General features: G+C 43.1%; 1 protein-coding gene and 1 pseudogene across 3 annotated transcripts in view; both read right to left on the reverse strand.

Annotated features, from left to right (window-relative positions):
- Positions 1-26,719, reverse strand: part of DNAH8 (dynein axonemal heavy chain 8) — a 336,932-nt gene that overhangs the window by 149,885 nt on the left and 160,328 nt on the right. For all 3 annotated transcript variants that reach the window (XM_089333967.1, XM_089333968.1, XM_051854776.3), the window contains 8 exons: positions 23,141-23,283; positions 22,142-22,276; positions 20,728-20,850; positions 17,917-18,130; positions 15,766-15,875; positions 5,533-5,696; positions 4,202-4,394; positions 2,375-2,497 (listed from right to left, as the gene is read on the reverse strand). In XM_089333967.1, coding sequence (XP_089190093.1) covers positions 2,375-2,497; positions 4,202-4,394; positions 5,533-5,696; positions 15,766-15,875; positions 17,917-18,130; positions 20,728-20,850; positions 22,142-22,276; positions 23,141-23,283 — 1,205 coding nt within the window. The remainder of the gene's footprint in view (positions 1-2,374; positions 2,498-4,201; positions 4,395-5,532; positions 5,697-15,765; positions 15,876-17,916; positions 18,131-20,727; positions 20,851-22,141; positions 22,277-23,140; positions 23,284-26,719) is intronic.
- LOC149126671 (lysine--tRNA ligase pseudogene) lies at positions 6,364-8,147 on the reverse strand (annotated as a pseudogene).

Raw genomic sequence — 26,719 nt, forward strand, 5'->3', positions numbered from 1 at the left:
GCGTAGAAGCTGTTTCCCTTCTCAGCGCCATATTGTGGGAGAGCAGATGCATAGAATAAGTCTTAATTCCAGTAACAGTCTTAGTCCGAGTTGCTCCCCACAGTTGGCCTCACATGTTTTCCTATGGTTGATTTTCTTAGTGAGGATAAGACTCAAACGGTGGTTCAAATCTTACGCAGGCCATTGGATGACATTGCTAAAAAGATTTCTTTTACCTTAATGCCACTGATTAGGAAGAAGGTCTAAATGGATCACTAAATCCATTTTCATCACTAAAAATAATTTTTTACAACTGCAAGTTTTACAAATGGCAGATCAGTAACGACACCTTGGAATATATCAGTTCTATCATTATATTTTAAAATATATTAATGACTTAGGTGGTTTTGTACCTAGAACAGGGTCTCAGGCTCCCAAGACTTCGCTATGATAGATGCTTGAAAATCACAAGAGTACTTCAAAAAGCGTGTATCAAATAGAATTAAAAGATAAATTTATGAGTGAGCATTTAGCTTAGCAGTTAAGACACATGTGCCACCTTAGATTACTTGGGCTTGCTTCCCAGCTCTGGCTCCTGACTCGAGTTCCCTGCTAATGCACACTCTAAGAGGCAGTAGTGATGACTCAGGCTGGGTTCCTGCTGCCCATGTGGGAGACCTGGAAAGTATTTCCGGCCCTGGCTCCAGCCTCAGCTCAGTCCCAGCTATTGCAGGTATTTGGAGGTGAATTATCAGATAGGAGCTCTCTCTCTGTCTACTTCTGTCTCTCCGTCTCATGTCACCCCTCCCACAACCACCCCTGTGCGTGTATGTGTGTGTGTCTCAAATTTTTTTTTTTTAAAAAAGAGATGTTGGTCAGCGCCGCCGCTCACTAGGCTAATCCTCCGCCTTGTGGCGCCGGCACACCGGGTTCTAGTCCCAGTCGGGACGCTGGATTCTGTCCCGGTTGCCCCTCTTCCAGGCCAGCTCTCTGCTATGGCCCGGGAGTGCAGTGGAGGATGGCCCAGGTGCTTGGGCCCCTGCACCCCATGGGAGACCAGGAGAAGCACCTGGCTCCTGCCTTCGGATCAGCGCGGTGCGTCGGCCACAGCGCACCAACCTTGGCGTCCATTGGAGGGTGAACCAACGGCAAAGGAAGACCTTTCTCTCTGTCTCTCTCTCTCACTGTCCACTCTGCCTGTCAAAAAATAAAAAAAAAATAAAATAAAATAAATAAAAAAGAGATGTTTATTTTGGTGCAAAAAAGTTTTGAAATTTTGAAATACTTTTCATGATACCCATTTTCCATGAACTTTTTGAAGACTTCTAGTCTTGTTGGAAGAATGAACATGAGAACAGTCCTAAGACTTTTGGAATTTCAGCAGCCTTGCAGAAGACAACCATACAATAAATACAGAGCCAACTGACTCCTCTTTATCAAACCTCCCTACTCCATGTCATCACTTACTGAAGAAGTTCCTTTTCGATCAATCAACCAGTTATGTAAGTAAACAATGTCCTTCTGCCGCCACCCCCTGCCCTGCCCAGGCTTGGATTGAATCATGCTCCTTCTGGCACAATCTCTAACTGGCTGCTTTGTTTTTACCTGTCCTGTGTACCCACCTTGCTCCTTCCCCATCAGTTTGTCCATAACCTCTAAGCCAATCATGAAGTTGATATTTTTTTTGACAGGCAGAGTTAGACAGTGAGAGAGAGAGAGACAGAGAGAAAGGTCTTCCTTCCGTTGGTTCACCCCCAAAATGGCCACTACAGCCAGCGCACTGCGCTGATCCGAAGGCAGGAGCGAGGTGCTTCTCCTGGTCTCCCACGCAGGTGCAGGGTCCAAGCACTTGGGCCATCCTCCACTGCCTTCCTGGGCCACAGCAGAGAGCTGGACTGGAAGAGGAGCAACTGGGACAGAATCTGGTGCCCCGATCAGGACTAGAACCTGGGATGCCGCCACAGGTGGAGGATTAGCCAAGTGAGTCACTGCGCCAGCCAAAGTTGGTATTTCTTAAAGCACCATCTTTTCCTCCCCCGGAACAAGATGCCCATGCTGTCACAGTGTAAGTTGAGGACACAGTTCTTCACAAAGTTCCCCAGCTTATTTCTCAGGAAGACAAAACTCTTTGACTCGGTGTACCTGGAGCTCTGAACACAAACACCACCAATGTGCTCTTGGAAAACGCGTGCTGTCCATGTGAATTCAAATACTCCTGAGGGGTTTCTTAGCAAGCCTTGGTTGCTAAGAGACAGTGAAGTGGCCCAACCTGTATATACTTTCTAAACGCTATACCTAGTAGTATATACTTATTCCCTCAGAAAAGTTCATCTACGAAATTTAGTAAACTTTTTACGCAATCTATTTGTATCAGTAAATAGTTGAGAGGTAGGACCTTAATAAGATGAGTCATTGCATCTTTAAAAAACACCAGATCAAGAGTTGTTCCTCTAATGATTTCATTGAACTGTCTCTGGTAATACTGGAGTTTTTCAGCCAGAAACTCAAAGGACGGTACCTATGGGTTGAGAGAGAAAGAGAAAATAGCTTTATGATCCAACTATTTCTTAAAGTATAAGTTGTAAAGATGCTCAAAAGCAATTCTAAATTTTTTAAAAATTTTTTGAATTTCCAGAGATTTAAACCATATTAATCTACTACTGCACGAAACATTGTGTGAAGTTGTTTCTGACCCTTTCCTGTCAAGAGGCCCAGCACTAACTCCTATCCATGATAAACACTGGAATAGAACAAATACTTTTGTTGTTTATTTGCTTTTTAATATTGCTCATGGGGCCAGCGCTGTAGCATAGTAGGTAAAGCCGCCGCCTGCAGTGTGGGCATCCCGTATGGGCGCTGGTTCGAGTCCTGGCTGCTCCTATTCCAATCCAGCTCTCTGCTATGGCCTGGGAAAGCAGAAGATGTCCCAAGTCCTTGGACCCTTGCACCCATGTGGGAGACCCAGAAGAAGCTCCTGGCTCCTGGCTCCTGGCTTTGGATCGGTGTAGCTCTGGCCGCCATCTGGGGAGTGAACCTGCAGTTGGAAGACCTCTCTCTCTCTCTCTCTCTCTCTCTCTCTGCCTCCCCTTCTCTTTGTGTAACTCTGAATTTCAAATAAATAAATAAATCTTTAAAAAATATTGCTTATGGTTTTAAAAAAATATACAGAAGTTTTACAGCATTCATGTAGTCAAACCCACAAGTTTTTGTTGTTCTGAAGTAAACACCCACCTGCTTTTTTCCTTTTGCAAATTGTTCCTTCCCATTTATCTCTTTGATCCACATGCACTTTAGAATTATTACTATGGGACCTGTTTTAAAATCCCTTTGGAATCTTAAGTTTCATTAAACTTACACATTAATTTAGGCAGAATGAAGTTCTGCTGTTTAACCAAGCGAAGTTTAATTGTGTTAATTCCTAGATATTCATTCTTTTGAATGAAATACTTTTATTGTTCCTATCAGTATTGTTGGCAGTGACCGGAAAACTTCTTCAATAAAGGGCAAGACAGTAAATATATTAGGCTTTGTAGCCTAGACAGTCTCTGTCACCACTACTCCACTCTGCCTGGAAGTGCAAAAGCAGGCACACCCTATAGAAACAGTGCTGTATGGCTGTGTTCCAATAAGACTTTATTTATAAACATTAAAATTTGAATTCCATTTAGTATTCTTCTTTTGATTGCTTTCTAATGTTTAACAATATAAAATCTGTCTTAGCTCACAAATCTAACAACAATAGGCAGAGGGCTGGATCTGGCCAACACACTGTAATTTGCCAACCCCTGGTTTAGAGGATACTAGTTACTGAGTATCACATTTATAGCACACTTGGTCATATTAACGAACTATCACTACTGAAAACAGATTTAAATTGTCTGGATTATATAATAATATAAGCATATCATCTACAAATGATAATTTGATTTTTTCCTAATAGTAATAACTATTTTTGTTATTTTGTTGCATTTCCTAGAACTTTCAAAACAATATAAAATAAAGTGGTGGCAGTAGGTGCATTCCTTTTCCTCCTGGCTTCTGTGAGACTGCTCTAAACTCCATGGAAGGAAGTCTTTAACTTGGTGTATGATGAATATGAATCACAACTTATAAATACCTTGGTGGCTACAGCAACTGCAGGGTAGGACTATGGGGCAGAGAGAAATAGCAAGTAAGGCAAGTGACACGCAAAACTCTTTTAAAGAGATAAACAAATGAATACCAGTTCATAGACTTTGGGTACTTCAAACACAGAGTCTTCAGGTTCATCACCGGTTGGTTCAGGCATTTCACGAAGAAAATCCACAAAATATGGTTCATGGAGCATACATGACGCTGCTTCAGAGCTAATATTTTCTTCAATTGCATGACAAAGATGTGAATTAAACCACTGTTCATCTTCAGCAGTTATAAATCTGACAGAAAGATGTAGTAGTAGGAATACAAAATATGAAAGCAACTTTTCTAACTGAACATTGGTTCAACCTTCCTCCTTCCTCTCCTCCCAGCCCCCACCTTCCTCGGTTCAGAACAAACAATATGATCTGCCTTTGGACAACAAGCACATACAACCCACTCCCAGCCAAGATAATTATTACTTACAGCAAATATAGAAAAACACTTAGGTGAGGTCAAAGATTCTCAAAACTTGCAATGCTAGTGCACAAGTGATAGTAACAGGCCAGTGTCATCTTTCTAAGATTGTGGACATAAAGGACATGAAGATCCTTTTCAGACTTGGAATAAGGATGGGATCTAACATTTGGTGAGTCCCACCTACATGTGACACATTGTGGTAGATACTTTACAATTCTGTGAGATTGGCATTATCATCCATATTTTATAGATAAGGAAACCGAGGCTCAGAAAGATGCCCGAGTTGAGTGGAAATGCTTAACGTTAATGGGGTAAAATCAAATTCCATCAGTCAAAACCAATATAGAGCTCATAATATTTAGAAAACATGGACAATTATAAGTGCCACTGAATTTTTTTTGACAGGCAGAGTTAGTGAGAGAGAGGGACAGAGAGAAAGATCTTCCTTCCGTTGGTTCATTCCCCAAATGGCTGCCATGGCCAGCGCCCTGCGCTGATCCGAAGCCAGGAGCCAGGTGCTTATCCTGGTCTCCCATGGGGGTGCAGGGCCCAAGCACTTGGGCCATCCTCCACTGCCCTCCCGGGCCACAGCAGAGAGCTGGACTGGAAGAGGAGCAACTGGGACAGAACCGGCGCCCCAACCGGGATTAGAATCCGGGGTGCCGGGGCCGCAGGTGGAGGATTAGCCTAGTGAGCTGCGGCGCCGGCTATGTGCCACTAAATTTTATCAACTCTCTGCTGAACTGGTAGTTTATGTAGCAGTAATCATCAAGAAAACAGGCAAAGCAATTTTTTAATGTAACGAGAGGTGGGGAATTCTGTCAATGTTTCACAAACCCCACAGCAAATTAAGACAACACTCCTTACTTTGTTGATCTGAATAGATAATGAAAGAATTAATCTAGCGCTGTGAACCGCTTAGATTGGACATTTAAACTCAAGTGCCATAATACACACCTGTCTGCAATTACTCTATTGCATTCGTGCTTGAAAAGTGACATGAGAATAGGGACTGAATTACACTCCTCAGCTTTTATAGTTAACATTCCTTGCCAAATTCTGGAAAGATCTCGAAGATTGAAGATATAATGAAATTTGGAAGGAGTTGGCAGCATCTTCACCTAGACACAAGCAAAAATGAATACCCTCAATTAGTTTTCAGAGAAAACTAAATGTAGAATTGCTTTTAGAAAAATTCTATTTCACAAGTCCTATTATAGGAAAAAATAGGCTAAGCAAATACATCAGGATTAATTTCATATTTTAAAAAGATTTTTTCAGAAAGTTTTCATTTATTTTAATTTTATTTTAAAGGTAGATAGATTGATCCATTGATCAATTTTCCATTTGCTGGCTCACAACAGCCAGGTCTGGATCAGGCTGAAACCAGGAGTCAGGAATACAATCCAGTCCTCCCAGGTGGTGGCAGGGACCCAATTACCTGAGCCAGCTGCCGCCTCCCAGGGGCACATTAGCAGAAAGCTGGAATTGGTAGCAGAGGTGGGACTTGAACCCAGGCTCTCCAATGTGCAGACATCCTGAGTGATGTCTTGATGGCTACACCAAGTGCCCACACCAAGTTCATAATTTGTCTTTTTTTTTTTAATAAAAGAGACAAATAGTTTACAAGGAGTAAAAAGGAGTTCTGAATTCCTCATCTCTCTTCTGGTGACTTAACTGAATTGTGGTAGTCAACCAGAAACCAACACACAAGAATTCCCCGTCAGTCCTTGATCTTTGCAGAAATACAAAAGTGCCTGAGTTGTACAAGTGGCAATTTATTGTTTTCTAGACAGAAGTGCCAACTGCTATGCTTTCCAGTGTATCCATGGTTGTTACAGTCTCCTCCTTTGCAGGTTTCATGACAGGAAACAGAAGTACTATTATCAGAGTCTATGAGAAACATGGCAATGTGGTCAATATCCACGCCCCAGTCAGCTGTGGGAGGGGTGGAGTCGGGGGAGTCCATATTCCAGGGCGGTCCAGAAGTTTTCATCTATGAAAATAGCCTCATTAGCACCAGTGGCCTTGACTTTGGCCTCTTCTTCAAAAATCCAGGGTCATTCAGCTCAGTGTAGGCTTCATATACCTTTTTCTTTGTGACAAATGGCTCAAAGCACTCAGATTCTCTTTAGAGTATTGCCATTTAGCCAAGGGACACATTATCTGTGGGTGATCACAGATGAATGTAGGATTGGTGCAAGTCACTTCGTGCCTTCAAGCTTATCAAGGAAACTGGCTGTGGTCCATGGTGAAGGGCATTCAACAGCTTCTGCCACACATTTATTATCAAGAATTTGGCAAGTGTCTTCTGCTTCGAGGAGACTGGTTTCTGCCAGCCTCATCCCCAGGGATTTTTTTTTTTTTTTTTTTGAGCTCTTTAACCATGCTGATTCTCCAGGAGGGTAGGAAGTCAATCTCATGGTCTTGGCCTTCGGGGCCATCTGGGTGGTGACCTCATAATATGCTTTGCCATCCCTGAAACTATCTTCTCCATGATTTCCATGAGATTATGAGTCTGTGCAGGCTATGCAAAACTCACAGCTGGTAAACTTCAGGAACTGGCATCCAATTTCGTCAACTTGATAAATGCCATCCAGCACCCGTGTCTTCTAGTAGAGCTATGGAGCAATTCGTATACATAAGTTCATGCCGACTTGTTGTAAGGAAAGGCTTGGCTACTGCTCTTCCTGGCATGATGTTCATCACAGGAGTTTTAATCTCTAGATATCCCAGTTCATTCAAGAAATTTCTTTTTGATGTGGTGGTCTTAGAGTTGCAGATAAATTATGCCCCAGAGAGGCATTCAGGATCAAGCCAAAGTATCTCTGATAACACCTTGTTTCCTTGTCCTTGAGGCCAAAGTGCAGGTGAAGCAACACTTGTAAGCGAGAAGACAGCACTGTGATCTCATAGGGAATGATGCTCAGCTCACCCTTGGTTTACCCGGTATTCTCCTGAACTCCAATTCTTGTGTTATTGATTTGAATAAATTATTTTTATTATCCATAATTCTTGGACTTGATCATGGACTTCAGCTAGATTGCCTCTCCTTGAAGGTCATAGAAGACTAGCCTTCTCCAAGAACCTCATTTGGTTTGTAGACAGAACCTCCCACCTTTAATGTGAAGTTAGTCCAGTGGCCCCCAGTCTGCAGGGGACTATATTCTTGGAAGAAGTGAGTGGGTGAGCGAGAGAGTGAGATGTCTACATGGAACCTGTGTGCACAGGGTCTTCCCCCTTGACCTTCTGTGAATCTTGGAGTACTGATTTGAGCCCAGGCTTTCCTCCTTGGCACTTACACCATAATCAGCGGTGTTCTCGGTGGCAGCAGCAATGGCCTGGCACAGCTGTCTCTCTGAGCTAATTCTGCTTGGATTCTTTCTCTGCCACTTTCATCTCGGCTTCCAGACATCTCTTTAACTCCCCTCTTTTATCAGAAAGTGGTTTGTCTGTGTGAACTGCTGAGTAGGAACAAGTTGATTGAGTAGCAATTTCCTCTAACATCGCTCTGTACAGGGGATTTGGCACAGGGACCCTCTAACAAGCATTACAGTAGCTTGTGTCAACATGGCAGAACACCCTGGCACCAATGAGTACTGCTACTTCTTGGTCAGTTTCAGCCACCATCCACTTTTACCTCAGCTCCTGTGCCACTGCCAACCTCCCAGAGGGGCTGACCCAAAATCTAAGTTCATATTTTTGCCATAGCACTGACAGTAGAAAAAAATATATCCTAAATAAGCCAACATAGAATATGAGAGACTATATAAACCCTTGAATAGAATAGATTCAAGAATAATGCACCAGGCAGGCACCGCAGCTCACTAGGCTAATCCTCCGCCTGCGGCACCGGCACCCCAGGTGCTAGTCCCGGTTGGGGCGCCAGATTCTGTCCCGGTTGCTCCTCTTCCAGTGCAACTCTCTGCTGTGGCCCGGGAAGGCAGTGGAGGATGGTCCAAGTGCTTGGGCCCTGCACCTGCATGAGAGACTAGGAGGAACCACCTGGCTCCTGGCTTCGGATCAGCGCAGCGCGCCGGCCGTAGCAGCCATCTGGGGGGTGAACCAACAGAAGGAAGACGTTTCTCTGTCTCTCTCTCTCACTGTCTAACTCTGCCTGTCAAAAAAAAAATAAGAAGAATGCACCAGATGCTGATTGTAACACCATGATCTACCACCATTAGTTGGCTTTGAACAAGGCATTTCCTTCTGAGTTCTTATGAATTCTGAATACTGGGACTATTCATTCCTACTCATTGTATGTATATGGAAATATGTCATAATTAGAAGACTGAACATGAACTGGTTATCATGAAAATAAGAACAATGGATGTTCGTACCTACAGTGAATATGACTACCTTCTACAGAAGTTAGATTAAGAAGATAATTTGCTTTGATTGAAGTCCTTAATGTGTTTGAACTATCATCAATGTATTCTTATTTTATAACTTGGGTTTTTCTATGAGGGATCCAAACCTTCTTATACCTACATATCAACACCCTTCTTATTCCTACATATCTATAATTAATTGTTGGTAAGTCTGACATGCAGCTGTAAGCAATAGGTAATATTTCTGCTTTTTTGTTTGAGCACAAAGACCGTATTTTGCTATGGTACTTTATGTACTACTTCTACCAACTTTCAGAACACAAAAAGGCAAAGCTATAATCACAACACATCCTTACCCAGAGAGATACCAGCTAAGCACTTGAGGTGCTCTAGACATAGAAAGCACCGCTGGCCAGGTGTAAAAATCATAATTGATATCATTAGCACCATTTTTGAAAGTGAAAATAATGATCAATCATTTTGGTGATAGAAAGTAAATACCTCCCCACCACCACCACAGACATGATTAATTAGAAAGACAAATACTTTCTTCAGCACCTGTTCACAGAAAAGCCCTTTCTCTATTTCCCATCCAGCTCTCTGCTATGGCCCGGGAAAGCAGTGGAAGATGGTCCAAGTCCTTGGACCCCTGCTTCCATGTGGGAGACCCAGAAGAAGTTCCTGGCTCCTAGATTCAGATCAAACCAGCTCTGGCCATTATGGCCATCTGGGGAGTGAACCAGTGGATGGAAGACCTCTCTCTCTCCTTCTCTCTCTCTGCCTCTGCCTCTCTGCACTCTGCCTTTCAAATGAATAAATAAATCTTTTTTTAAAAAAAGAAAAATCCCTTTCTGTATTGAAAAAGTATCCCATTGAGTGAGTAGAGTAGTTTTAGAGGTTAAACCACAGTGCAAATCAAAACAGCCAGCAGCATGCAGGATGCATTGAACAGGAGCATTATTTTATCAATCATCTTTGCATTTTCCTCTATGTTCAGTTCCATTGAAAGCTAAAATGTTCATTCTACCCATAAAACATGCACTTATATTACAAATATGTAAAATGCTCAAATATATAAGGTTATATGGATATTGCTTTTTTCCTTCATGGTAAAAGTATACAGTTATAATGACAAACATTGGCAACTGAACTAACCATTAAAGAGCACTTGTAAAAAATTTCTATTCTGGGGCTGGCGCTCTGGCATAGAGGGTAAAGCTGCTGCCTGCAGTGGCGGCATCCCATGTGGGCACCAGTTTGAGTCCCAGCTGCTCCACTTCCAATCCAGCTGTCTGCTATGGCCTGGGAAAGCAGTAGAAGCAGTAGAAGATGGCCCAAGAAGATGGCCCAAGTCTTCTGGGGAGACTGGGAAGAAGTTCCTGGATCCTGGCTTCAGATCGGTGCAGCTCTGGCGCATTGCAGCCATCTGGGGAGTGAACCAGCAGATAGAAGACCTCTCTATCTCTCTCTCTGCCTCTCCTTCTTTCTCTGTGTAACTCTGACTTCCAAGTAAATAAATAAATCTTTTTAAAAATTCTATTTTTCCCTCTTATTATTATTTATTAACCTGCTTCATTCCTTCTCTTTTAACATTTCTCTTTCATTTTGGCCATCTTTCTTTGCACACCTGTTTTTGCTTTTCTTTTCTAATTTTTCTTTATTTTGAAAGGCAAAGAGACAGATCTTTCATCTACTGGTTCACTCCACAAATGCCCACAACAACCAAGGCTGAGCCAGACTGAAGCTAGGAGACTAGAATTCAGTTAGGATCTCCCACATGAGTAGCAGGGACCCAAGTACATGAGCTATCACCCGTGATTCCCAAGATAAGCATTAGCAGGAAGCTGAAATTGGAATTGGAACCAGGACTCGAACAACTCGAACCCAGGCACTATGATACGGAGTGCAGGTGTCCCAACTGGCATCTTGATGATTGCATCAAAATATTGTCCTTTTTAAGGCAGAGAGACAGACAGAGAACTCCCTCCCATCCACTGGTTCACTTCCCCAAAGCCTGTAATGGCCAGGGGGCTGATGCTGGGACTCAGGAACTCAATCTAGGTTTCTGCAGGGACTCAACTACATGAACCACCACCAGCTGCCACATAAAGCATACAATATCAGGAAGCTGGAATCAGGAGCGGAGCTGGGACTCATTAGGTGTGTGAATACACACACACACACACACATGTGCACACACACACACACACACACACACGGGAACTCCAATATGGGATTCAGGCACTTGCTTCTGCTTTTAAGTTATTTAAAGTAATCCAAAGATGAGGTGATATACAAGGCATGAATGAGTTGAAGGAGTGCCTTTCCAGATGGGAGACTTGAAAAAAGATACTTATCTTTTAATAAGAAGTCTGCTTATTTGGGGGTAGGGAGCGGAGGAAGATTCATTTGTCAATGACTGAGCACCTCCCATCGCACTTAAAAATTAAATCAAAGATACCATGGTTAATAGGACAGCTAAATCTGCTACTGTCAATGGAGCATCCATCCTAGTGGGGAAGCCTGACAATAAATAGGAAAAAAAAGAAGCATAATAATAATAATAGCCACAGTAAAAAAAAAGGTATCTTCAGAAAATTCATGGAAAATGTATATTAAGAAACCAACTATGCATCGATTTCAAGAAAACCTTTTTGCACCAAAGTAAACTTATCTTTTCATTCAATTCTCCACAAACTGTTTCAAAAAGTAGGGCCAGGGGACAGATAATGACTGGGCAGTTATTTTAGAGGATGGTCCTCAAAAGGCTTTCTGAAGGTAAGAAGGATGAGAAGGAACCAGATAAACACAATGATCCCATGGCGTGAAAAACCCAGGTCATTGAGGGAACAGGGTAGGAAGGGCCCCATGGCTGCAGCCCAATGACGAAGCACAGAGGTAGGAAGGGAACAGCTCAGGTTGGCCTTCACAGGCCACAGCAAGGTGCTGGGTTTACTCTAAGTGTAACTGAGAACATACTGGTTTTTTTTTCTTAAGATTTATTTATTGATTTATTTGAAAGAGTTACACAGAGAGAAAGAGAGACAGAGAGAGAGGTCTTCCATCCACTGGTTCACTCCCCAAATGACTGCAACAGTCAGAGCTGCATGATCCAAAGCCAGAAGCCAGGATCTTCTTCTGGGTCTCCCACGCGGGTGCAAGGGCCCAAGTACTTGGGCCATCTTCCACTGCTTTCCCAGGCCATAGCAGAGAGCTGGAACCAGCAGCCATTTGGGATGCCAACACTGCAGGCGGCAGGTTTACCTGCTATGCCATAGTGCGAGCCCCCATATGAGTGGTTTTAAAAAGGAGTATGGGGCTGGCGCTGTGGTGTAAAGGGGTAAAGCCACTGCCTGCAGTGCCAGCATCCCATACGGGCGCTGGTTCGAGTCCTGGCTGCTCTACTTCCAATCCAGCTCTCTGATGGATTAAAAAAAAAAAAAAAAAGTCTGTAAAAAAAACAGACTCCAAGACAGCAACTGTGGGGAGCAACCCGGACTGGACTGAGTTACTGGAATTAAGACTTATTCTATGCATCTGCTCTCCCACAATATGGCGCTGGGAGAGGAGGCAACAGCTTCTACCCAGCTGCCTCTCACCAACTTGACAAGCTGCAGGACCTGCTCCTGATTGGAGGAGAGCAGCGTACTCGGCGTGTGGGCAGCCGAGTTAGGATTGGCGGAGGAGGACTATAAAGGAGGAGAGAGACAACATGCACCAGGAACATCTAAGGGGAACACCTGAGGAACACCTGTGCAGCCCCCGAGAGAGCCGGCCGGCGGTATGCCGCTCCCCCGCAGAAGTGGGGAAGGTGGCAGGGGGAACCGCCCTTCCACGGAGGTGGAAGGGACGGTAGCCAACCTGGGAAGAACCAGCAGCAAACCCGGGGAGGGCCGAGCAGACAAAAGAACAGCGCAGGGTCCTGTGTCGTTCCTCCACAAAGACGGGGAGCGACAAGCAACAAAAATTTATTCATTGAGAAGTAACTGCATGATCAAGAGGATGGGTGATGAAAGCTGTTTGGGGATATTACAACACTACATTAAAAACTTTGTGGAAAATACATATTATGAAAAAATGTGTAGATTTCAAAATTTTCAGCACCAAAAAATTCCCTTTTTTAATTCCATCTTCCATGAACTCTTTGAAGTACCTGCATATCTCTCTTTTTTTAAAAAAAAAATATGTTTATTTAAAACGCAGAGTTACAGAGAGAATCTTACATTCATTGGTTCATTCCCCAAATTGCCACAACTACTGGCCATGGCTGGGCTAGGCTGAAGCCATGAGTCTATAACTCCAGTCAGTCTCCTACGTGGTTGCAGGGGTCCAAGCCCTTGGGCCATCTTCTGCTGCTTTCCCAGGCACATTAGCAGGGAGCTGGATGGGAAGTGGAGCAGCCAGGACTCCAACAGGCATCCATATGGAATACTGGTGTCATGGGCTATGGTTTAAACCACTGCACTACAACGCCATCCCCAGTACCCTCACATGTTAAGGCAAGATCACTGACATTTGTTGATGGATTAGATATAGGTGATAAATGCAAACCATCAAGGATTGCACCCAGTTTTTAAATCCTGCAAGGTAAGATCACTGATCTCATTGGGAATTAACTAAGATGCAAAAATCTGAGGAGCGACCATCTGTCAGGACATATAAGAGTACTGTTTGGATAAGTTAACTTTGAGATGATGATGATGTCCATGAAGCCATGAAAAATCAGTCTTGAACCAAGCAGAGAAGTCCAGGGTAGAGGCATGGAGTTCGAAGGCATCAGAATGGAGCTGGTATGTAAACCTTGAAGCTGGATGAGACAATGTAGGGGGAAAATGCAGACAGAGGCAAGGCCCAGCATGGAAACCAAATGCCTTCCAGCATTCAGCGGAGGGAAGAAGTGGGGGAGCTTTAAAAAGATAGCCAGGGGGCAAGCATAGCGATTAAGCCTCTGCTTAATCCATGTCAGAATGCCTGCTATCCAGTCCTGCTTCCGCCTGAGTTTCTGTTCCAGCCAGCTGCTAAGGGACCTGGGAAGGCAGCAGCTAATGGCTGGATTATCTGAGTCCCTGACACTCCTGTGGGAGACCTGGATAGAGCTCCTGGCTTCAGCCTAACCCATCCCTGACTCTTCGGATATTTGGGCAGTCAACCAGCAGATGGAAGATCGTGCTCACTCACTCTCTCTCTCTCTCCCCACCCCCTTTCAAATAAATAAAAATGAACAAACATTTCTCCCCTAAAAAATCCCATAAAATAGAAATAAACTTAGAATATGAGGCCCTCAGAAGCCAGATGAAGATGTCTTGGGGTCAGTGCAGTGGCACAGTGGGTAAAGCCTCTGCCTGCAGTGTCAGCATCCCATATGGGTGCCAGTTCAAGTCCCTGGCTGTTGCACTTCCAATCCAGCTCTCTGCTATGGCCTGGGAAAGCAGTACAAGATGGCCCAAGTCCTTGAGCACCTGCACCCACATGGGACACCCGGAAGAAGCTCCTGGCTCCTGGCTTCAGATCAGCTCAGTTCCAGCCATTGCAGCCATTCGGGGAGTGAATCAGAGTGTGGAAGACTTCTCTCTCTCTCTCGCTCTAAATTTCAAATAAATAAATAAATAAATCAGAAAGAAAGAGAGAGAGAGAGAGAAAAAGTGTCTGGAGGGATCTCTCAGATCTAACACTGCTAAAAAGTCAAGTAAGAAGAAGAAAATTGGATTTGGCAAAATTGAGGTCTTTGGTGACCTTGACCAGAAATGTAGGAATAAAAGCTGGTGCGAAGAAGTAAAAAAAAAAAAAAAAAAAAAGTAAAGGAAGTGGAACCAATAGGCATTGGGATTACAAAAGAACTTTGATGGACACCTACAGGGACAAAGCTTTTCAGAAAACTATGTAAGCACAGTAAATTGAACAATAGCCCTACTGGATAACAGAGAGGTCTTATCAATAAACAATCTCAGACACTCAGATCCTGCCACTTACTTTCAAGTATCTTTTAAAAAGAGGAAGAAGAGCTCGTGTAGAGACTGTGATGGCAAAGAGCAGGGCCCCAGGCAAGAGACTGATCATCGAAGGTGACTGCATGAAAGAGAACTTCCTAACAAACACCCAACTCCTCTTCTGATTGCTCTGTATCTATAATTCCCCGACTGCCAGGAATCTGGAATCTGGTACACTGGGAGAGCAGTGTCTGCCAGATGTGTTTAATTGCCTAATAATGTATAGTGAACTCTGACAACCAAGCCTTATCTCCTTCCATGCTTTTTAGCAACACTATCATCCTTGTTTTTGTCTCAAATATGTACTTAATTGCCTTCTCCCAGGTACTGCCTTAAGTCTTCATGTACCACTTCAGGTTTGTTTGAGTTTTACTTAGGATTGTGACTTGTGTATTAAAATCTTGCCTATTTTCATAACAGCACTTTCGTTCACTTATTAATTCATGCTCCATCTCAGAGAAATACACAAGTTAGACTTTGAGTCTTAGTTGGCTGAGAATATCAGGCAATCCACGTATTAAGCAGTAAACATTTGAGTGACTGACATAGTTTGGTGAAGGGAGACATACAGAGTCACAAATCACAGTAACAAGTGGGAAAGCAGTACTCTCATTTCGGCAAGATTCTACTTTGTCTTGGATGGCGTGTCTGGCTTATAGTAATATCTCATACATAGGAAAAGCATCATTCAGTCAGAATATGTGTTCCCTGGAAGGAAAATGTATCATAAATCTATTTGAGCATCTAATTCATCTTTTCCAAAAAACGCTACTACGCACGATGTTATGATAACCTAATGAGCCATGAAGTGAGAAGTAGACTGAATAATAGTTGACTTTGCAAGAAATTACTGCCAACAAACCGCTCTGTACCTTAGTCCATTGCCACAGCACTCTGCCCACCAAGACTAAATGTTCAATCATCTCACATATTTCAGGTCTGAACTTTCTACAAGGATCAAAGTATCCACAGCCAATAACTCCTGGAAAATAAACGAGACCAAAGGTACTTACTAAAAGATTACAAGGTACACGTTTGCCCCAGCGAATAAGTCATTACCAAATGGACTAAGCTGGGGGATATTGAGAATTTTTCTCAAGGGATCAGTGCAGACGGGATGTCAGCAATGGGCCCAGCCATGTTTTTTAGCTCAGAGTGAAGAGTATTTTATATGGATTAATTCATTTAATCCTCCCAACAACTCCAGGAAAAAGAATATGAGGTACATAGTATCATTGTAATTACTGTTATCCCCATTCTACTATGAGCTTGAGCTTAGGAACTTGCTCAAGGTCACACAGCCAGCGTGCAAGTGAATCTGAGATCTAAACCCACGCATTCTAGTTTTGGAGTCTACAAATCACCATTCACCCAGCTCGTGAGAGCTGGAAAAGGGTGTAGAGACTCCTTCCTCATCCTACAGGGAAGGAGACCAGGCAAAGCAAATTGTCCAAAGTCACATGGACTGGTTGTTGGCAGAACTGGAATTGGGACACCACCACCCCCTCCAACCGGCCCTGCAGTCAGTAGTCAACACTCTGGCCCATACCAGTCGTGTACTCATGCCTAGGGACACCAGCACAGGGATAGTCTGACTGATGACGTCGGCACCTTGGGACTCACTCAGCAGACTATTCTGAAACTGTCTTTCATTTAGACTGCAAAACGAGATTTACTCTACTATCCTCCAGTGAGACTCTATATTGAGCAGCATGTCCAGTTCCAAGCACAGCATTTTCAGAGGATTATGAATATGAATATCTGCTCAGAGATGCAGAGCAGGTATATGGAGGGTGGACCATACCAGAGAAACTCAACTTCATTCACACAGACTGAAGAGTTGCCCTGGGGGAACAAGAAACTACCCTGCAAAGTCATGGTTGGAGGTGCTACCTGCCTGCAAGGCCCTTTTGCTTCCTGAAATCCTATATTATAGATTTCTACTTTCCTGTGGGATAAACATGTTTTGAGAGGCATGGAATCTGGGATCAAAAAATATGGATTAGCACCTCCCCTCTGCATTTATTGCATTAGGTAACGCAATGAAACTTAAACATCAGGCATATTAGGCAATTACTTTACTTCCATGAGCCTACTTCTTGTTTGTTTTCCATATTTATTTAAATATACCAAGATATTTCAAAAAGTTCATGGAAAATGGCATTAAAAGATAATGCGGGACAGGCATTTGGTGCAATGGGTTAAGCCACCACTTGAAACTTCCACATCCATATGTGGGTTGTACTTGGGTTCAAATCCCAGCTCCACTCTCCTTTCCAGCTTCCTGCTAGTGTGCACCATGGGAGGCAACAGGTGACAGCTCAAGGAGTTGGGTCCCTGCCACACACATGGGAGGCCTTGAATTGAGTTCTAGACTCATGGTTTCTTGCCTGCTCTAGCCCTAGCTGTTGTGGGAGAGTGAACCAGCAGATGATAGATTGTTCTGTGCTTGGTGAGAGGTGAAGATCCAATCATTTTCCCATAAGAATTACTAAATATCCCAGTAACACTTATTGAAAGTCTGTCTTTTCCCTTTGATCTAAAGTACTTGCTCTATCCAGTAATTAATATCCATCTATTCATGGATTTGTTCTAAAATGTGTACATAATTTTTGATGGTACAGTTTAGGTGAGCCTAAATTTGGCATCAAAAATTTTATTTTCATTAACATTTTAAAGAGCTACACATTACTTGGAATATTATGATTGTTAACCTATGCTGAATGTGGAGGTGTTGTTATCCACTAGCTCAAATTTCTCTGATTAACAATGTCAAGCAAACTAAAACAGAAAGGTTTGCCTGCCTCAGTGCCAACCTTCAACAAGGCTATATCTAAATATTCCTGAGTCTTAGAATAGGCTACAAACATGACTCACTTTAGTATGTAGTTCATGGTATTTAGCTTTGTATTTCAGGCACTTAATTCCTACTTTAGACAGAGCCATTTATCTCTTAAAAAGTTGTACATGATTCATGTCCATTAGGTAATGCAATAAAAATTAAACATCAAGAATATTCATACCAAAAATTTTATCTATTGAAGTATTTGAAGGCAATGTGCAATTAAACACTGTAAACTGTCTTTTTAAACGTTGTGGGATATCATTTCTACCCCCTCCAGGGTGGATCATTGCTGCAATGAGCTGCACATCAACAATAGTGGTGAAGTCTCCAGGTTTATCCAAGCTATACATTCCTTCCATTTCCATCATCTGCCGCACAATCTCGTTAGTTATCTGAAAGTGTACACAATCATAATTTTGTTACATATCACTGTCATATTCCTTCAGAACTCCCATTTATACATATATGGGAACTTATAAAAAGTGCTAAATTATATCAGTGAAGGGTTGTGGATGTCAATGATGATTTTCATGGCAACTGGATCTAAATAAAACCACCCATGAACTCTAAAGAATAAATTAAGCATGTCCAATATGCCCTTCACCATACTAATAAAACCAATTTCCAAATAAATTTAGACAGATGAGTCACAACAGTACTCAACATTATAAGTTTAAGGACCTTTTGTATTCAACCTTTATTCAATCCAACCAACAGTTAATGAGTAACTGTGTGTGCCAGGCTGTCTTGCAGCATAGACAAAATATCCTATCTTCTTGGAGCACACATTTCAGTGGTGAGACACAAAATGTACATGTGCATGTTTGCATGTAAGTGAAATGGTATACTGCATATATTTTGGAGGAAAGAAGGCAGACAAAGGAAATAGGAGGTGCTTAGGTTGCAATTGAATAGGGAGAGCAGGGGCTGGCATTGTAGAATAGCAGGTAAAGTCGCCACCTGCAAAGCCGCCATCCCTATGGGTACCAGTTCATGTCCCAGCAGCTCCACTTGCAATCCAGCTCCATGCTAATGGCCTGGGAAAAGCAGTAAAAGATGACCCAAGTGTTTGGGCCCCTGCCACATACATGAGAAACCTGGATGAAGCTCCTGGTTCCTGGCTTCAGCCTGGCCCAGCACTGGCTATTGCAGCCATCTGGGGAAAGAACCAGTCGATGGAAAACTCCTCTCTCTCTCTCTCTCTCTCTCTCTCTAACACTTTCAAAATGAGTAAATAAATATCTTAAAAAAAGAACATGGAGAGCAGGTGAAGCTCCATCTCACATGGCCAAGAACATTCTCTGTTGAGGAAATAGCAAGTGCAGAGGCGCTGAGTGACTATCATACCCACGAAGGATCAGTAATGCAGTTGGAGCAAAAGTCATGGGGAAGCAAGATCAAACAGCATATGGCCTTTGGGTCATGGTAAGGATCTTGGCATGAGTGTTCTCTGAGTCTCGGTGGGGGGGTTTTGAGCACAGGCATGTGTTATGATCTGACTATTGCTGTAACTGGTTACTAATTCGAGAACACACTGAGAGGGGCAAGGGGAACAAGAAGGCAATGAGCAGGTATTCATAATGATCAAGAACAGAGAGGAGGGAGGCTGGCCCCAGGCGGTAGCCATGGCGGTGATAAGTAGCAGTCCAGTTTTAGATAGAGTTTGAAGACAACAGACTGAAGGCACAGCTGCTGTTTCCTGAGATGGAGATTGCTGAAGGAACTGGCTGTGTTTGAGATCCAACTAGACGCGCCTAGTAAAGTGAGTGAGTTTGTAATTCAGGGGCTCTCCAGCGTATATAGAGGACCAGGGTGAACCAGACCTAAACATGCCTCCCCTTCCCCTGCATTCTGGGGGCTACTGAGTCTACCTGCCTCAAGCCAGAGAAAGGCCACACAGAACTGTTCAGGATACGCCTCAGGAGCAGTGCTGAGCTTCTAATGGTGTCAGGTGAACAGGGATAACGAGCTGGATGGGACCCATCCCGGTGACCTCCAGGTTAAGTGGTGTTGTGTTGGTGGGAGCTGGGCCCTTGGGACTCCACCAGGAGCGCGCCAATTCCTTGGCAACATTAGTGAGTGCTTGCAACAGGAACTGACTCAGGTTCATCAATAATCATTACTAGGACTGTGGCACATGGCAGAGTTAAAAAATAATTAATAAAGCAGGCGCCGCGGCTCACTAGGCTAATCCTCCACCTTGCGGCGCCGGCACACCGGGTTCTAGCCCCGGTCGGGGCGCCGGATTCTGTCTCAGTTGCCCCTCTTCCAGGCCAGCTCTCTGCTGTGGCCAGGGAGTGCAGTGGAGGATGGCCCAAGTGCTTGGGCCCTGCACCCCGTGGGAGACCAGGAGAAGCACCTGGCTCCTGCCATCAGATCAGCACGGTGTGCCGGCCACAGCTCACCGGCCGCGGCGGCCATTGGAGGGTGAACCAACGGCAAAGGAAGACCTTTCTGTCTGTCTCTCTCTCACTCTCCACTCTGCCTGTCAAAAAATAAATAAATAAATAAATAAAAATAATTAATAAAAAGTTTTGTTTTTTAACATCAGATACTCTTCAGCAAGCCAATACAAGGATGCTTCAAACAGGCTTTAGAAAAAATAGAATTAAAAGTTTATTGGGGTGCAAAAGATTTTGCCATCCTTACACAGTTTTTCATAATATGGATTTTCAACAAACTCTTTGGTGCTCTCTTCTATGTTCGCTAGGAGGTTACAGCAAGGATGAAATCCCAGGAGGGGGAAGCAGAAGCAAGAGAGAGGCCAGAAAAGCAGAAAAGACCCTAATCAAGTAGCCAGAGAGACAGGAGGGAAGTGCTGCAGAAAATCATGTAGCGAATTCCAGAAGGGACAGTGTCAGCTGTCACAGACAAGTCCAAAAGATTGAGAACCGCTGCCATTCTTAATACCACAAAAGGTGTTGACATTTTTAGATAGAACTCTTAAAAACTCATTAAGTACCACCTACAGAAGACATATTGTTCTTACCTGGTCTCCCCATTCATTGATCACAGGCATATTAATGTCATCAATAAACACAGTCATTTTTCTCCCTCCTGGTGGCCCATACGTGCTTCCCATTCGCTTATCCACATAGCTTTCAATTGTTCGCTACAGAAAAGGACATGGTCTGTCTTAGGCATTAGGTTTTAATCACATGTCTAAAAATGATCAGCATAGTTTTCAAAATAGAATATATTTACTTATGTATTTAATAAGCATAATTACTAATATATGATGTTACTTTTTAAAAATTCATGGAAATGGAATTAAAAGATAAGTTTATTTTGGTGTAAATTTTTTTTTTTTTTTTGACAGGCAGAGTGGATAGTGAGAGAGAGACAGACAGAAAGGTCTTCCTTTGCCGTTGGTTCACCCTCCAATGGCCGCCGCGGCCGGTGAGCTGTGGCCGGCACACCGCGCTGATCTGATGGCAGGAGCCAGGTGCTTCTCCTGGTCTCCCACGGGGTGCAGGGCCCAAGCACTTGGGCCATCCTCCACTGCACTCCCTGGCCACAGCAGAGAGCTGGACTGGAAGAGGGGCAACCGGGACAGAATCCGGCGCCCCGACCCGGACTAGAACCCGGTGTGCCGGCACCGCTAGGTGGAGGATTAGCCTAGTGAGCCGCGGCGCCGGCTATTTTGGTGTAAATTTTTTTAAAGATTTATTTATTTATATGGAAGGTAGAATGTGAAAGAGAAAGGAAGAGATAGAAGGATCTTTCATCCACTGGTCTACTCCCTAAATGGCTGTATCAGCCAGGTATGGGTCAGGCCAAAGCCAGGAGCCAGAAACTCCATCCAGGTCTCCCACATGGATGGCAGGGGCCAAAGTACTTGGGCCATCATGCACTGCCTTTCCAGGCACATTAGCAAGAAACTAGATAGGAAGCAGAATGACTGGGACTTGGACCAGTGGTCTGAAATGGGATGTTGGTGTTGCAAGCAGCTTAACCAGCTACAACACAAGGACAACCTCTTTGGTGTAAAAAAATTTTGAAATCCATACATAGCAATATACCTTTTCCATGAACTTTTTGGAAGACCCCATGTATGCACAGATTTCAAAAAATTTTTTGCACCAAAATAAATGTATCTTGTAATTCCATTTTTCCACAAACTTTTTGAAGAACTCGCATATATATGGTTACTGTTAATTTTTTTAATAAGCTACGGTACCATTGATCATTTCACTAAAATAGATATGCTCCAAAGTTCAGCTTCAGTCTCAATAATCAGTTAAAATATGCTATTTGGATTTGGTTTCAACCTCAGCCTTAGGAATAGATAGCAGAATGCTAATTGCAGAATCATTTCTTCTGAAATACTCGTACACATCTTACTGTAGGCACCACTTTAAAATTGTAATGTGTTTATTACAACAGCAGATGATGGCTTTTACCTGAAACATCATGGGTTCTGTGGCAGATGAAAAGTTTAGACTTTTGGATAACTGTACTTCAGGATCATATTTTTTCAAATACGCCTTGATCATTACAGTTTTTGCAGTTCCCTGCTCTCCTGTGAGCAAAACCGCCTGCAATCACAGGATAGTCATACTGAAAGGGTCACGTTCAGTCTCAAACTTATCTTATGGCTCTACTGGCTATTCTTGCATTCTATTAATTATGTACCAACTTTAACCACTTTTTAGAATTGTACCTAAATCAAAATAAACCTTAGTTGAATTAAATGTATTCAAAAGATATACAATACTATATATATATACTATATACAATACTATATGTGTATATATATACATACATAACAACACTATAAAGTGCTAGAAGAAAATACTGTTAGATTTTCACATGACCATGTGGGGATGGATGAGACACTAAAAACAGACACCCACTTTATTTAATTTTTTCATATTTATGTATTTATTTATTTGATAGGCAGAGTGGCAGAGAGACAGAAAGGAAAAGACTGACAGATAGAAAGAGACTTTCCAACTACCAGTTCACTCCCCCCAATGGCTGCTATGGCAAGGGCTGGTCCAGGGAGAAGTCAGAAGCCAGGAGCTCCACTCAGGTCTCCCAGGAGGGTGCAGGGATCCAAGCACTGGGGTCATCTTCCACTGCCTTCCCAGGAGCGTTAGCAGGAAGCAGGATGGAAAGCAGAGCAGCCAGGACCTGAACCAGCACTCTAGTATGGGATGCTGGCATCACAAGCAGCTGCTTAACTCGCTATGCCACTTTCCTTAACAAGCTGGGAGTCAGAAGTTCAGGAATATTGAATCAGAGTCTATCCTGGGAAGAACCTGAGTTCATTTGCCAAAATTGTTCTCCTTGAATGTCAGTCCTCCCAGGTCCCTGTGTTGGAACTCAATTTTTCTATCTGCAGAAAGAGATGAGTTTCTTACACGGTTTGTAAACATCTAAGAGACTATTAAACTTACTTTATGCTGTTTGGCAATGGTGTCTATTAAGAAATTTGTTCTAACATTATCAACATTTGGAACCAAAATGGATGAATATTCTGGAATACTGTCAGTTGGATAATAATATGGCTGAAGTTTCTTATTCCAGTGCTCCCAATCACCTATAGAATAAATAAATCTTAACTTAATCAAACTGCAGTCATTGAAAGTTATCTCAGAATACGAAAGTGTACGTGCTAGGAGCAATCCATAGGATCATTTAAACATTTAAAACCTTTTCTGAAAACATGCTGATTTATCTTAGTAGATAAACTGAATAGAACATTTAAATTTGCTTTAAAATTACTAATCCATTCATCTAGGGATCTGGTCTGGAATGGAATTAGGATCAGCTGGTGGTAAAACTAACAACATGATATGTGTCTTGTAGGAAAGCTACCTTGACTGAAATATTTTATCTTGTCTAGACGCTGAATTCTCCATATATAAATTTTTTTGAGAGACAGTGACAGAGAGAGAAAGGACCAGAAAGTCAAAAAAAGGGACAACTGGAAACTGGACAGAGGATGAGAGAACAAAACCTAACCCCCAAATTGTAATGTAGTATAACAGAGTGTCCAGACTCCTAACTTGCAGTAACTTCTATTTTACTAATTGCAATCTTTGCTGTAATAAGTATCACATTTCATCAATTCTAATAAAAATATATTTACATCTTGGTGTCTCTACAATGCTCCTTTTTTTTTTTTTGTTTGCAGAGTGGATAGTGAGAGAGAGAGACAGAGAGAAAGGTCTTCCTTTTGCCGTTGGTTCACCCTCCAATGGCCACCACGGCTGGCGTACTGCGGCCGGCGCACCGCGCTGATCCGAAGGCAGGAGCCAGGTGCTTCTCCTGGTCTCCCATGGGGTGCAGGGCCCAAGCACTTGGGCCATCCTCCACTGCACTCCCTGGCCACAGCAGAGGGCTGGACTGGAAGAGGGGCAACCGGGACAGAATCTGGTGCCCCAACCGGGACTAGAACCTGGTGTGCCAGCACCGCTAGGTGGAGGATTAGCCTATTGAACCACAGCCAATGCTCCTTATAATCTATAATTATAAGGCAAATTTGGTCACAGCAATTCCTACTATTGTCATTTAAATTGAATTACTTTCATTGTTGGTATTACATTGTTAAGTTTCACTGTCACTTTAGATATCTTCAAAATTTATATTATGATTCAGGATTGTACCAAGAAAGTTATTGTCACATAGAGTACATGGAAAGAGCATGCATCTAATACTAGCAAAGCAAATATTAATTATTGTAGTAATAGCCTCAATTTCATGTGTCTTACAAAATAAGTAAGTCATATGGTAAGTCTGTGTTTAACTTGTAAGAAATTGCCAGACTGTTTTCCAAAGTGGTTGTACCATTTTGCAGTCTATGAATCTCATTCTACACATTTTTGCCAACATTTTATATTATTAATCTTTTTAACTGTGCTGTTCTAGTGATGGTGGAATGATATTCCATTGTGATTTTATTGTTTTGTTTTGTTTTGTTTTTGGACAGGCAGAGTTAAACAGTGAGAGAGAGAGAGAGAAAGATCTTCCTTCTGTTGGTTCACCCCCCCAAATGGCCACTAAGGCCGGCGCGTTGTGCCAATCTGAAGCCAGGAGCCAGGTACCTCCTCCTGGTCTCCCATGCAGGTGCAGGGCCCAAGCACTTGGGCCATCCTCCACTGCCTTCCCGGGCCACAGCAGAGAGCTGGACTGGAAGAGAAGCAACCGGGACAGAATTCGGCACCCCAACAGGACCAGAACCCAGGGTGCTGCACTGCAGGTGGAGGATTAGCCTAGTGAGCTGTGGTGCCAGCCCTCCATTGTGATTTTAAATCACATTTGCCTTCATGACCAGTAATGTTGGATATCATTCCACGTGCTTTGTTCATCATTCATATATCTTACTTGGTAAAGTATCAGTCTAAATTTCTTGCCCATTTTTTAATTTGGGTTGGTTGTCCACAGCTTGTTATTTAATTACAAAGCTCTTTATATATTCTGGACAAAATTCTTCTAGCAGATGTATATATTTTTCAAGTATTTTTACCAGTCTGTGGCTGGACTTTTTAATAAAATGGGTTGATAGTGTTGTTCAAATCATCTATACATTTACTAATTCTATTTCTCAGTCACAGTCAGAGAGTATCAACACCTTTACTCCAACTGCAGATTTGTCTCTCCGTTTCTGCTGTCCTCTGGCACCTGCTCTCTGAGCAGAACCCTCCTCTGGGAGTGCTCTGTCCTGCAAACCCTAGCCACCTGGGTCTCCCCAGAATCCATCTCTTGACTCCTCATTTTGGTGAAAGAACAGGTTCTGTTGCGTTTGCTCCCTGCAGCCCTGCTGCTGGAAACCTCCTCCTGCAGGCAGCTGGTACGATCCCCTGTCTACCTCTCAGGGCTCTCAGTCCTGTACTACCTGTCGGCCTGCGTCTGGAAAACATTGCTTCACATATTTTATCCAGTTTTCAGGCTTTCTAAAGTAATAGGTTAAACCCAGTCCAATACTTCATCTTGTCTAGAAGCAGAAGTCTCCATATATAATTTTGAAAGACAGTGACAGAGACACAGGGAGAGAGAGAGAGAGAGAGAGAGAGAGAGAGAGAGAGAGAGAAATCCAAAAGAGAGCATTCTCATCCATCAGCTCATTCCCCAAATGCCTGTGACAGCTGGGACTGAGCAGAGGCTGGAGCTGGGAACTGAGTATACCGTCCAGGTCTCCCATGTGGGTGGCAGACACCCAATTATTAAGCCATCATCACAGCCTCCCAGGGTCTACACGGACAGGAAGCTAGAATCAGAAACCAGAGCTGGGAATTGAACCCAGGCACTCTGATGTGGGACATGGGCGCTTTAACTAGTGTTTTAACCACCAGACCAAATGCCCATCCCTTCACTTTGAAATCTAAAAATAGAATAAACCTCTCCAAAAAAGGGGGAGAAGGATGAATGAATGGATGAATGGGTAAAGGCTGAGATATTGAAGGACAGGCTAGAAATCGTCTGGAGTAGATATGATGGAGCCCTGTGTCACCCCTAAATCTGTAACCTCTTGGTTCATTTCTCAGGCACATACTCTCAGCAAAAGCAGTTATTCTGGGTGGCAAGCCTGGATGCCTGCAAATGCCCAACATTTTAGTCAACAAACGATTTCAGAACCCCTTTGGAAAAGGAAAATGAGTCTAGATGGTTGTCAACCTTTTGCTGACATTTCCAGTAAAACCATGAAAGCGGCATCATCTAAACATACAGAAACAAAGTGCTGGCTACTTGAAAGAAAATGGCAGAAATATCAGCGCTCTGCTCTTTTAAGAAAAGCAGGTTCTGTGTTGCAGGCTGAGTTGCTTCTCAGCTCTTCCCACAGCCGGTGTAGGACTCACCTTTGCCCCGTGGGCCACATCAACTGCTGCACACCTTTCTACCTTCTTGCTTTCAAAATGTTGTCGCTGCTGCCTACTCTCCAGTTCCATTTATCCATTTCAGTTTACATTAAAACAAATAAAACACCACTGGCATTTTAGGAAAAAGCACAGGTGTTTAGGAAACATGTTTTCTTC

This window comes from Oryctolagus cuniculus, chromosome 5 (assembly GCF_051225735.1).
Source record: "Oryctolagus cuniculus isolate XC-2025 breed Fujian yellow rabbit chromosome 5, ASM5122573v1, whole genome shotgun sequence".
NCBI classification, from domain to species: Eukaryota; Metazoa; Chordata; class Mammalia; order Lagomorpha; family Leporidae; genus Oryctolagus; species Oryctolagus cuniculus.